General features: G+C 43.7%; 2 protein-coding genes across 3 annotated transcripts; one reads left to right on the top strand and one right to left on the bottom strand.

Annotated features, from left to right (window-relative positions):
• The first annotated feature begins 182 nt into the window (after window positions 1-182).
• Window positions 183-3,088, top strand: nsa2 (NSA2 ribosome biogenesis homolog (S. cerevisiae)). Its single transcript, XM_053869465.1, has 6 exons — window positions 183-337; window positions 885-1,072; window positions 1,136-1,286; window positions 1,352-1,531; window positions 1,593-1,785; window positions 2,882-3,088. Exons 1-6 carry the CDS (start codon window positions 335-337, stop codon window positions 2,947-2,949), a joined length of 783 nt encoding a protein of 260 aa, XP_053725440.1. The 5' UTR covers window positions 183-334; the 3' UTR covers window positions 2,950-3,088.
• An 87-nt stretch (window positions 3,089-3,175) lies between these two features.
• Window positions 3,176-9,290, bottom strand: tor1 (torsin family 1). Of its 2 annotated transcripts, none has more exons than XM_053869463.1 (5): window positions 8,957-9,290; window positions 5,807-6,072; window positions 5,573-5,748; window positions 5,376-5,503; window positions 3,176-4,880 (listed from the first exon to the last, which is right to left on the bottom strand). In XM_053869463.1, exons 1-5 carry the CDS (start codon window positions 9,144-9,146, stop codon window positions 4,636-4,638), a joined length of 1,005 nt encoding a protein of 334 aa, XP_053725438.1. In that variant the 5' UTR covers window positions 9,147-9,290; the 3' UTR covers window positions 3,176-4,635. The 2 variants fall into 2 exon arrangements, with proteins under 2 accessions (XP_053725438.1, XP_053725439.1); XM_053869464.1 differs by lacking the exon at window positions 8,957-9,290 and adding an exon at window positions 6,415-6,746 and having other exon boundaries at window positions 3,177-4,880.
• Between the last annotated feature and the right edge of the window lie 3,903 nt (window positions 9,291-13,193).

The following is a 13,193-nucleotide window of genomic DNA, read 5'->3' as shown; positions in this document are numbered from 1 at the left end:
AAACAAATAGTTCCGCTGTGAGTATTATCACACATTACAACTTTAACTTGGCCCACATGGTTTGACTTTAACATACAGCATGTACAGCATGTGAGATCAGAACTTTTTGCAATACAAAGTGTCTTCGGAATTGGATACATTTCTAATGAGGCCGGTTAACACTAACGCTGACGGACATGGGGCTTCGTCATACCTACGTAACTTCCTCTAAGCGCTGGCTCCGGGAAAACAACATCGAGACGACCCGAGCCTGAAGAAAAACGCCTGAAATACCCTCAACCTTAACATCTGTGCCCTTCGTTTTCGTTGTAATATCTAACACTTGAAACACAAAATGGTAAGGGTACTATACTTCTCCAGTCATTCTGTAAATGTTTAAGTTTTGTGTGTTAGCACGCTGTGTTAGCATTAGCTTTGGTGACATGTGGCGCCGCTACAGTCCTGTAAAAAGTCGCTTTCCAGTGTTTGAAAGCTTAGATGCTGCCATATGGTGCGTTTCTACGTGGAAGTCCTTGTATACAGTTTCACAGCGAATGGTTGTTGTGTTGTCATCGTGAAGTAAGCCAGTTTGTTGACAGCTGACGACAAAACAAACGCGTTTTGTGTTTCAAGTCTACCTGTTTACTTTTAACCGTGCGTCGTAATTCACGAAAAAATGATCCAACGTTGCAAGAATATACTAGGTTTCGATTTTGTGATATGTCATCATGAGGTCTGTGCAGTTGGTAAATGTTCATGTGCAACTAGTAAATGATGAAGACATGCAACATGCCAGAAGAACATGAAAGTGTCTAAATTTGAAGTATTCCATCGTCAAGATCAGATAAAATAAAGCTCTCCAACCGAGTCAAGCCTAATTGTTGCAAAAAAAACTTCACTCTCAGCCCCAGAACGAGCACATTGAGTTACACCGCAAGCGCCATGGGTACCGCCTGGACCACCATGAGAAGAAGAGGAAGAAGGAGAGCCGTGAAGCTCACGAGCGCTCTCACAAAGCCAAGAAGTTAATCGGGCTGAAGGCCAAACTTTACCACAAACAGAGACATGCAGAGAAGATCCAGATGAAGAAGACGTGAGTATGAAAGGAGCCAGTACATTTGACTCTACAGGTGACACTTGTGTTGAATCTCTGCAGCATCAAAATGCACGAACAGAGAAAGACCAAACAGAAGAACGACGACAAGACGCCAGAGGGAGCTGTTCCTGCGTACCTGCTGGACCGAGAGGGTCAGTCTCGAGCTAAAGTCCTCTCCAACATGATCAAACAGAAGAGGAAGGAGAAGGCAGTAAGTGCTGCTGGCGTTCAACAAGTCGGCTGTTGCTGTTTGTACTCACGACATGCTGCCTTCAGGGGAAATGGGAAGTTCCGTTGCCGAAAGTGCGAGCGCAGGGAGAGACAGAAGTCTTCAAGGTGGTCAAGACTGGGAAAAGACAGAAGAAGGCATGGAAGAGGATGGTCACCAAAGTCTGCTTTGTCGGCGACGGCTTCACACGTAAACCTCCAAAATATGAGCGTTTCATCAGACCCATGGTGAGAGGAGTGTGAACAAATCTGCTCCGACGTGTTTCTAAATCCTCTGCTGTGATTCAAGGGCCTACGGTTCAAGAAGGCTCACGTCACACATCCAGAGCTGAAGGCCACGTTCTGCCTTCCCATCCTGGGAGTGAAGAAGAACCCGTCATCGCCGCTCTACACGACGCTGGGTGTCATCACCAAAGGAACAGTCATAGAGGTCAACGTCAGCGAGCTGGGACTGGTCACACAGGGAGGAAAGGTCATCTGGGGTGAGTTGCTCAAAGAGAGCAGCAATTAGAAGCAACTGTGATGAAAGAAAGCTCTCAAGTATCTTCAGTAATTCTTCAGGGCATCAGAAAGGCTGAAGTTACGTCTCAGAGTTCTGTTTCCATCCTTTAGTTACCGGTGTAATGTCAACAGGACGTCACTGTGAAATGGTCTTATATTCTGCTGTTCTTCTTCTTCTTCCTTTTCCTCCTCCTCCTTCATCTTCTTCCTCCTTCTTCACCTCCCTCCCTCCCTTCAGGGGTGGCCACAACGGATCATCGTCCTCCATCTCCCCCTGTCCTCTGCTTCCTCTTCTCTCAAACCTACAAACCTCATGTCCTCCTTCACCACCTCCATAAATCTCCTCTTTGGCCTTCCTCTCCACCTTCTGCCTGGCAGTTCCAACCTCAACATCTTCCTACCAATGTACTGTCTCTCTCTCTCCTCTGTACATGTCCAAACCATCTCCATCTAGCCTCTCTGACTTTGTCTCCAAAACACCTGGCCACATGTGCTGTCCCTCTGATCTACTGCTTCTGCTCACTCCCAGAGAGAAGCTCAGCATCTTCATCTCTGCTACCTCCAGCTCTGCCTCCTGTCTGTTCCTCAGTGCCACTGTTTCCAAACCAAACAACATTGCTGGCCTCACCACCCTTTTGGACACTTTCCCTTTCATCCTTGCCAACAGCCTTTTGTCACACGTCACACCTGACACTTTTCCCCAATGATTCCATCCTGCATGCACCTGCTTCTTCACCTCTTTCTAACACTCTCCATCACCCTGTTGACAGTTGAGCCTAGGTACTTGATCCTCCTAACCACGGGGGTGTCAGACTAGTTAGTCTATGTGAGCTACTGTTGATCTTCAAGTTCCACTGTTCACCTGCTCAGCCCTATTAAGTGGTTATCCACGACTAAATAGTCATTGGTTTTCAATACTAGTGTCCTTCACTGTGATGTAAACATGAGTCTGAGTTGATATTCCGTGGAATCTGACGTTAGATGCCGCTTTAATCAGCCAGTACTGTGAGTGCGATGATCATACGCCCCTCCACTGACCACTGCAGCTACTCACTCCATCATCACTTTCTCTTCCAGGTAAATACGCTCAGGTGACGAATAACCCAGAGAACGATGGCTGCATCAACGCCGTGCTCCTGGTATAAGACCACTGACTTGATAAGACTGTGCCTGGATCACTTTTGTTTTTTTGTTCACGGAGTGGAGGAGACGTCTGCAGACGGCGCCTCTGAAGAATCATGGCTGTGTAAAGTTTGATATGAATAAAATTGATGTGACATCAGACCCAAGTCAGCTGACTGGACTGAGGGTGAAATAATGCCAATCTGGGACCTGTTTTTAAACAACTTTTTAATCATATAAACACATGTTGCGCTGACCAACGTCCTTAAGAGTTACACACTAAAAGACACGTGTGAGAGCCAGCGAAACCCATCTTGTTCTTCATCACGTTGATGCTAACTTTTAAAAATGGCTGCATCCAGTGAAGTATACCATGTTATTAAACAAAAAAACATAACAGTGATCTCATGGACATGAGGACAATTGGTTTGTTCTCCTGTCAAAGTAGCCTCCTGCAATCAGTCTATTTCTAAAGGTGATATCAGTCTGTCAATAGTTGGGAGGAACTTGGTCTTCCAGCAGTTTGCATCATCCCACATGCACTTTGCGACTGTTGGGCAACTGCAACATTTCAAAACTGGAATCCAAATTTACTTTTTATTGCACTAAAGAGTTAGGCCAATGAAACTGTCTGTTTTCTCGGGCTGCATGATTTTCCAGCACCATGTGTGGAAATCCGACCCTCTGACATCTTTGTGTTTCTGGAGCAAAGAGGATCCACGATGAACTTCCACGTGCCTCTGAGCCAGGAAATCATGTGTACCACAGACTCTGACTTTTGACAACTGTTTAATTAATGATGCTGAAAATCTTCAAGTCAAGAAAAAATATCTGGAACAAGACCCCAGATTAGTGCAAGTTTTAAAATGCATTTTGAAAGTAGTGCCTGTGAAGAACAGCATCCCCATGTGGCCATGAAACTATAACCACCCAGATTCATTCTGGCTGGACCATGATGCGATGCATTTTCCAGCCTCTTACTCTTTCACAGAATTGTCCAGGTCAACTCCAATTGAAAAGCCACATATTTAACTTATCAAGCTCAAAGATGTCGCTTTCAGAAATGATATTTTTGGGAACCGTGTTTTAAAGACGACTTCTATTTGAGTTCACAGAAAAACGTTTACACAGTCAGGGAAATGGGGTTTAGTCATGAATGTAATTTCAAAGACCAAAGAAAGAATTTTTGATTTTCAATACATGAATTCACATAAAAAAAGGTGGGCAGTTTCATGATGTAGTTATTAATTTTAAAAAAATCAACTGTACAAGAGCTCCACTTGAACTCAACGTAAGCATACATGTGCTGTACTGCACAGGGGCGCTGTAGGACTCAGTTTAAGTCACTACATTCAAAATGCAGGGTGAACACACACATGAAGTTCTCTCCCCTCAAGCCACCAGAAACCTCCACCCTGTGAGATGCCGTCTTCTGATGAGATGGAAGTTGACTCCTGCAGAGTCTGATGTGACAGTAAACACATCACGTGACATAAAAAGGTGATGGCGGACACAGTTCCATTTGACTGCTGGTTCACTGGTTTAAGACGTAGTGAGGTTGACGTCAATGTAGTAAGGCCACGATTCATGAGGTCGGCAGGTAAAACTTCTAAAAGCTGTTTTTAAAAGGAAAACTCCAGGTTCATGAGGCATCGCGAGGACCAGGCAAAAGTGTTCACTGGTGATCCACTCTAAAATGTGGAGCCACTTCATGTGTAGTAGTCCAGCTTGCTGTCGATGGTCTTGCAGCCTTTGCTGGAGTAGATCCTCTCATACTTGGGGAAGTAGACCAGCTCACCAGCCACCTGTTTGGCCACCTCCAGGTCCGGCTGGAGTCCACGGGCTGACATGCCAGCCATGGCGCACTGGACCACGTGGCTGAACTCCAGGGGCAGGAACGGGACGAAGAAGTCCACCAGGTGCTTGTCGATCAAGTTGGTGTGCCAGAAGCCGCCTGAGGAGCAGAGCAGTCAGTGAAAATGCATGATGCCGACGCTTCCGCACTTCTCCAGGGCATCAGTCAATCACATGACTGCGCTCGGGCTAACCACTGCAGCAGCACGTCACACTGACCCATTAGCAGAAACCTCCAAACAGGCCACTTTGTCTCCTTTTTTTAACACGTTACAACATGTTTTTTATTAAATATTATTATCAATATTTATATTAAATATTAAAGTCATATTCACTATATTGTAATATGTATATTCACTTCAGTTTTCATAAGGGGCTCGTACTGAATCATTTTCAAAAAACGTAGCCCCTTATACGTCAGTGTGAACCCAACACATGCCGAGTGAACCACCTTAGTAGCTGCTATTAGGCACGCTAATGTAAAATGTCCAGGTCTTGAACGGCCGACGATGAGCAACAACACTCATTTGTAATTTCTACGCCAATTATCTGAGAAACTGAGTTTTGTAAAGGGACATTTGAGACAAGCACTCACTGTTTTTGTTGTTGAACACAGACAATGAGAGCGAGTTCTCCAGGTCCTTCAGCTGGATCTCCTCGCGCTTCCTTCCTGCGTTCCAGAACTCCAGAGCGGTCTGGATGATGGCCTCTCCACCAGCGTTACTGAAGGCAACCACACAACAAGTGAGTTGACGCCCGTGACACGGTCACTTCACTGAAGCATCTCCTCACCTGAGGAAGATGAAAATGGCCTTCCCATAGGAGACTCCGTCCAGCTTGTCGTAGTAGTCCAGGTAGGGCTTGATGCTGTCGATCAGACCCGGGTGCATCTTGTCCATCTCATCGAATATGAACAAGGACTGAGCACAGTTGCTGACGTTGCCGCGGATCCACTGCTGCAACTGCGTCTGAGCAGACAGAACCATGAATGAGAGGTCCACGCCCTGCATCCGCCGCCGCTCTTACCTTGTAGGTGTCGATCTGGCTGGCGTGTGGGAAGTGCAGCTCCGACGTGAAGACGTGGACGAAGCTGCTGTCCATCCCTTCCCTGTAAATGTTCTCGGCGATCAGCTCGCTCACAAAGTTCTTGCCGGTGCCGGTCCAGCCGTGCAGCGACAGGACCAGCGGCTTCTTGGGGTTCTTGTTGTTCATGAAGCCGCTGACGGCTCTCAGGATGAGGTGGGACGCGATGTGCTGCCCGAAGAGTCTTGTCTCCAGGTCATGAGCGAGACCTGCAGGAGCATCACGGACAATGTTTGAACCAGAAGGACTCCTCCACATGCTACAGATCACCCCAATGTCTAGTGGCGACTCTCGACATCTTGATATAACACCCCAAGCATGGCTACACTTTGACTCTCCTGTGTCTTAAAACATTGCTGCTGTGAATCCACGAGGCAGAACAAAACACTAACGCAGCGGGGTTCAAACGCGATCTCAGTAGTGTGACCGGCACATGAGGGGCCAAGCTAACTTTTGTTTCCCTACTAATCCACTTGCACCTGAAACAGCTGTCCGTTCACAGAGCCCAATACGAAAACAGCGAAAGCTCGGTGTTAAAACACTCCGCCCACCTGTCGTGTTCAGGTTTATCCATTTCGGATCACAGCTCTCGAGAAAGTAATTGTAGATGGTGCGTCCCAAAGTGGCGCTGATGCCCACAACCACCGTGGTGGTGAGCGGGTCAAAGGCTCCACACAGCAGCGGGAAACCTGCTATCACGCACGACAATACACCTATTAAGCGCGATAGATTCATGCTAAGCGCCGTTTTATCCGCGACATGAGTGGTTTAAATACATTTAAAATAACAGCAGCGACGAATGGACAAGACTAACTCGCGTCATTACAACGGGGAACTTCCGGCTTCGTCACAACCACGTGACAAAACAGCGCGAGGTGCGTTCAAATGCTCAAACGTCTGCCAGTACATTTCGAAACCTATTTTTATAAGCGTTTCAAACGGTCTTTGATGATGCTTTGGATGTTGCAGACACCTTTGAAGGACACAAAGGCAGTGCATTTACCAAGCATCTCATGAATTTATCATTGAAATGTTTGATCGATGACTGAATTTGACAGTGTATCTGAGAGACATCTCACGAGGAGAGGAGAGTTTTGTTGGACCATGAACATGAGAGCTGAAGAAGAGGAAGACAACCACTCAGTTACAGGGTGAAGGTGGGACATGATGGTGTGACCACAGGACAGAAAACAATGGACTCTTGACTCAATGGTTCAGCTTGCTTCACAAAATCTGATCAAAAGCTCAGTTGTTTTTTAATTTAGTGCTGGAGCTTCGATGTGTTAATTTCAAAATTATTAAACGATATAAATAACACATATTACATTAATTTACGCAACAAAGAGTTCAATTATCAAAAAGGTACTTCCAACTTGATGCTGATTATATATATATATATATATATATATATATATATATATATATATATATATATTTTTTTTTTATCAAGGTCCAACCCTCGTGAAAAGATATAGTTGCAGTTCATTTTGTAACATTAAAATAAGAATTTATTAATAGAGAGGAAATTATGTTTATCAACGAACAATACAGAAACTCAAATTATCTGTCAACAAGGCTTTGTGTTGTCAGACTTGTCAGGATTACAGACTGCTATACAGCAGTTAAACATGTGCTTTTACTCATCTTCAAACAATAAATTACACTCAAAAATGGCTATTGCAAGGTGCACTGAAAAACTGGAAAATTTGCGTGGATGTGCAAAATAAATAAATTAATTGGAAAGAAATACATCTAATTTCACATGTGAAACACTTTTATTTTGTTACGTGCCAGTGTTGAAATTATACATCAGACGAGTTTTCATCAAATGAGACAAGAAAATGGGACATTCATATTATTCCATTAATTAAAGAATAAACACCATAATCTTTCAAGGGAAAATCTATAAACAATCAGAACGACACATTACAGATGTTGAAATTAGAAGTAAATGTATGAACACTCCCTAACATTCCATTCAGTGGAATTTTAAACGTTTTAAGTCTGAATTAACTTCAGTGTGTGATAGAAGAGTTACAAATGTCTCTTGCGATGTTGGCGCACACACATGCTTCCTTCACTTTTCTTTTCTTTTCCATGGGTCAACTTCACTGTTCTGAATCAAAGTCCAGTGATGTGTTGTCAAGATAGACCTTACCAGTGCATAGCACTTGTAATGGGTATTTAATAAAATCAGATGAACTAGAAATGTGAATTTCAACACACTCAACACTGTTGTGTGGGTTTTATCAGGTTACAGTGAGACGTGCTCTTTTGATTTGTCATCATTTACTTTAGAAACAATTCCTCAACACGTGACCAAAATGGTGCTGTTTCACGCACTATTTGTAGAGGGTTGCAAGAGTCACGGAAACTGCAAGAACTGTAAAAACGATCAATACCGTTCATCAGTTCAACCTCATCTTGGTTCACTGTGTTGCTTTCTAGGATAAAGGTGAAAGCAAGTACACAGATATTTGAATATCCTTCATGAAATTGTGACTGAAATGTGGGCTTGTCAATAAATTCTAATTAAAATATTCTATTTATTCATTGAAGGATTGAAAATACTTTTTGGAGTAGCTAAATACTACACTGCTACAACTATATCTGATTATTAGATAGTATTTTTTGTATTTGCAAAAACAAACTGTCCTCTTAAAATAAAAGAATAAACGAAATATTTTTTACTATCGTGAAATCAGCCGGAAGTTCATATTTAGCACATGCGTACTAGCTACAAACGTGTTCGTTCAAGACGAAGTTTGCAGTTTCACTAAAAGCATTTTAGCAAATCAGTGCGCCGTGTCTGTGTACGTGCGTGTGTGTATTTGTACTTTAAATTATTAAATGAATAAAATGTGGTACACGGAAAACTCAAGGACTGTGTTCAATGCTGGAAATGCTACTGAATAAATTATTCGAGTTTGTACAGTGGCGGAATAACATTATAAAGTAGTTGGAGTTGACGAGAAGCGCCATTTTCGCTTTTTCCCCCCTGATAAACAGTTTACGAAAAGTTGACGAGCACTGTCCGAGCGCGTGCAGATAGTGAAGCCAAGTGAGTGGCTAGCATGTTAGCTCCATCCTCACCAGTCCGGTTGAGAGCGATCCATTCTGGACGACAACACTCGGCGAAGTAGTAGAAGATGTTCTGATAACTGGCCAACAAGCCGGTGAGAGCCGCGGCCATGCCCACGGCGATGCTGGTGCTGATGGGCTCGATGGCCCCGCTCCTGCCGGAGCAGAGCAGCATCCACAGCAGCAGGACGTGCCGCTTCATTTCCCCTGTGTTCGGGACAGACGGTCTGTGGACGTGGATGTCATGAAGGGCAGCGGGTCCACGCACAGCCCACACCTGCGCTACTGAACCTTCAGAACCGTCCCAGGCCCAGTAGCTGCCCGGCACGCTTTTCACGTAAAGACGTCAGAGTCCGAAGGTCACGTGTCGCGTTTCCGTGTTTACAGTCGATAGATCGAGTTAGAAGAGTTTTAGAATTAAAGCAACTCCTTCCTCAATACTTCTGTTAATCTACTTAATATAAATAGTAATAATAATAATATATTAAATATAATATTAACACGTATTTCATACCTTGAAGCCCATCTATTATTAGTAAGCAGTCTACTACTACCACTTGTAGTTCATCAATATTATCATACTACTTCTACTTCTACTGTGACTACACCAATCCTACTATACAACGATTACTTCTTCTACTCCTGCCACTATTGCCTAAACTTTAACACAACACAATTGGTTGATGTTTCTTATGTTTTCCTCGACCACCTCTTCCACTACAACTGCTACTACCACCTCTACTATCAATATTAGTCACTGCTAGTTCTTCTGCTACTCCTGATACTTCTACCGCTGCTGCTGCTTTATTTACCGTTTATAGACGCAGTAGACCTGGATGCTTTCGTACAAGTATAGTACACGTAGTGTAGTACAAGCATATAAGAAGTAAAGTCGCCCAGACCTCCGCTCCACCTCCAACTCCAATCCTCAGGGACTGCCATGGGTTGACTGAGAGAAACTGTCCAGAGAGTCCTCGGTCTGCCCCGGGACCTCCTCCCACTGGATCACCTCGCTAGGGACACAACATCTTCACAACATGACTGAGGAACCTCAGTGGGCTTCTGTGTTCAGAGTCGCTCCAGGATGACTAACTGTTGTTATTTCTCTATTTTTTACTGGACTGGAATTGATGCATGCCAGTGTCTCGGTCAGTGAAAGGACTTCTGATAAAAAAGAACCCTGCAAACACCCGTGTGAGGGCTATACATATCTGTGCCCAAAATAGCATTGTAACCTTTGTCCTAGTAGATAAACTTCAGCCAAAGACCTCTGCTCCTGTTAGTCAGGTGAAGTCAGTGAAACATCTGTTCTTACATGAGGTGAAAGGTTTTTTCACCAGTGTGACTGGTGTGGAGTAATCCCAGCTACCTGGGACGAGAGGCTGTCCTTACGCCCCCAGTGACCTCTCCATGAGGAAAAAAAACAGCTCAACTTTTCCTTTTCTTTTCTCATTTCTTCCTGCTATTCACATTTCTTCAAAATCCCTTTCTGCTGAAGAGGAGCACTTGTGAAAAGAGCTTCTCAGTGTTAATCCAGAGGTCAACTCTTAATCCCCACCCACTCTGACCTCACTTGATTCACTTTAAGAAACTTCAATTCAGCAGCACTTGAGGAATTCCTCCGAGAAGGACATGAAATACGTCAGTCAGCGCTGTGTTGCCTCTGTTCACCATCGGGGGGCGCTCCAGGCTTTTGTCTCCAAAGCAGTGACGTCTCGGTTGAGGTGTCCAAACATGAGAGCACCGCGGCGGAGGAGGGGAAGAGCAGACGCAACAGTTTGACTCACGGCCATCGCTCAATTTCATGACTGCTGAGCTCCGTGGAACAAGCATGTGGCTGGGTCCTGTTTTGGTCCCTCCGATTGGATGTCGTCACACAGATCATACACTCCATCATCTCACGTTAAAACTGACAGGTCACATGATGTGCACGTTTTCCTATATATATATATATATATATATGTGTGTGTGTGTGTGTGTGTGTGTGTGTGTGTGTGTGTGTGTGTGTGTGTGTGTGTGTGTGTGTGTGTGTGTGTGTGTGTGTGTGTACTTTTGTTTTAGTAGTGGTGTGTGTCTGTATCTATCCTTTGATGTTAGTGTTTATGCTGCAACCTACAGTTACATCAACTGGAAATCAATAAATACTCTCAGCAACTTCAACAAAAGTCAATTCTACTTGTCTGTAATCATATGGACCTTCAATACGTCCATTATCTCTTTGCCTCGCAACATGCATGACTGAAGTGGACCTGGTTTGTAGTGAAACAAATATTGATGGATCCTACAATCGACCCCTGAGGAACACCATACCTGAGTGAAATCGCTTCTGCTTGCAAATGGAAAAATCTAAACATGCATAAAGCCCAAACAGCTCATCCAATGAGAATAGATTTCCCAGCATGCCTCAGGAGAGCCAGCTGTAACTACAAATACACAATACAAAGCGTCATGCGACAAACACTCCGGCTGACGTGTCTATTGTGTGGGACGCCCTCTGGTCCGCGAGCTAAACATCCGGCCTGCACACCGGCGGGTCTATATTCAGTCCAAGGAAGTGATTTCATTTCCTACATCCTCCCATGTCTTCCTCCCACAGCCGTTTTCAGAGGGAGGACGGTTCGGCAAGGTCTTTGTGTTTGTGGAAGAGCCCGCCGCGTCTCACCACGTCTATTGTTGTCGTAAAAGTTCCCAGAACAGATTCCTTTCTCCCAGGTTTACACACCGTCAGGCTGAGGCTGCTCTGACTACCTCGACTGCAGTTCTGCTTCGACTACCGCTGCAACAACTACGATCCCAGCTACTTCTATTACCACAACGATTACTATTTCTTCGATGACTACTAATGTCATTGCAAGTACTACCACGACTAATGCTATTAATACTGCGACTACAACTTTAAATACATCTCCCAGTACCATTACCACTATAACGACTACCTCTACCATTTCGATTTCTACTACTGGCTCTCGCACTACACCTTTGTGAGGACCTGTCATTGCCATAATTCTTTCCCCAGCCTCTCACCCTCAACCTAACCATCCAACACACACGACTAACCTTAACCAGGACTCTGATCCAAAGTGAAACCCAATCATTATGACCCTGTTATTTTGTAGTTTTAATCCCCAAATTGAGGATTAAACACGTAAGGTCCAGCAAAAGGACCCCACGCACACAGCGAGAGAGAAACTGATGTAAAAATATTATCCTAGTCCGTTTACTTAAGTTAAATGTGAGGTACCATCAGTACACTTCACCATCACACTGACTCTTACCTCTGTCAACTCAAGGGAAACACACTTTAAATGAAACTTCTGACTCACTCAGCTGCACATCGGACTGTGGACCTCCTGTAAAGTTGAATGATGTACCTCAGTTCACTAAAACAATGACGGAAAAGTAAGCTTTATTCACCTTTTCAAACAACTGAAAACAATCAGCAAGCGGACTGACTTCACTCAGGTTTTATGACGTGTCGCAGGTGACCAACGCTTAAACCCTGCAGACTGTGACAAGTCCTTTCTCTGGAGAATCAGGAGAAGGTCGCAGACAAACACACCTGCGGAAGCCCAACAGGTTAGTCTGTGTTGGGGTGTTTTAGCGACCCCTTGCCTGAAAAGCTCCATAAAAACACAATGAACCAGGGTCACGGAGTCTTGACACAGGTGCACAGTGACCTGCATGACTCCTAAGTCAATGAGCACAGGAGGAGAAGCAGCTACCAAGACATCCGTTACTCACGTACAGGCGATGAATAAATACATTTCAGAAAAAATAAAACATAGACATATAGTTTCTATCACTTAAACTTGTTGTACATGTATCCTTTAAATAACTACAGGCTCATTGTTGTTTATTTTGATGAGATCAGAGTATTATTAGTCCTTTAAAAAGGAAAATATTTTGTGAAAATGATGACAAGATTAAACTATTATACAATGTTGATACTCTTCACTAACTCCCCCTATATTTTATGAAACAGAAAAATGATCCTGCAATTAATTTTGTATAAATTATATATAAAAAAATTAGTATAAAATAACAAGTGTATATAGTCAGCAAATAAATACATTTAAGCAGTAACAGAAAAATCAATAACAATAATAACTAGAATATAATTGAATACATCAAAAAAATGTATACTCCAAATAATTAAATATTCATTAACCAATTATGCTTGATATGGTATTAACATAACTTAGATCTAGTACTTTATAGCTTATCGTTTCATATTTATACAGTATTTCAG

The sequence above is a fragment of the Synchiropus splendidus genome, chromosome 1 (genome assembly GCF_027744825.2).
Source record: "Synchiropus splendidus isolate RoL2022-P1 chromosome 1, RoL_Sspl_1.0, whole genome shotgun sequence".
NCBI classification, from domain to species: Eukaryota; Metazoa; Chordata; class Actinopteri; order Syngnathiformes; family Callionymidae; genus Synchiropus; species Synchiropus splendidus.
This window is presented reverse-complemented; position numbering and strand designations above follow the sequence as displayed.

Bases quoted from the DNA above. Each gene is read 5' to 3' on its own strand.
- nsa2 (XM_053869465.1), top strand. The intron at 1,287-1,351 runs GTAAGTGCTGCT...TGCTGCCTTCAG, and splicing joins AGAAGAGGAAGGAGAAGGCA to GGGAAATGGGAAGTTCCGTT. The intron at 1,786-2,881 runs GTGAGTTGCTCA...TTTCTCTTCCAG, and splicing joins GGGAGGAAAGGTCATCTGGG to GTAAATACGCTCAGGTGACG.
- tor1 (XM_053869463.1), bottom strand. From the start codon at position 9,146: ATGAAGCGGCACGTCCTGCTGCTGTGGATGCTGCTCTGCTCCGGCAGG. The intron at 6,073-8,956 runs GTGAGGATGGAG...ATGCTCCTGCAG, and splicing joins GATCGCTCTCAACCGGACTG to GTCTCGCTCATGACCTGGAG. The intron at 5,749-5,806 runs GTAAGAGCGGCG...CTGTCTGCTCAG, and splicing joins GCCAGATCGACACCTACAAG to ACGCAGTTGCAGCAGTGGAT.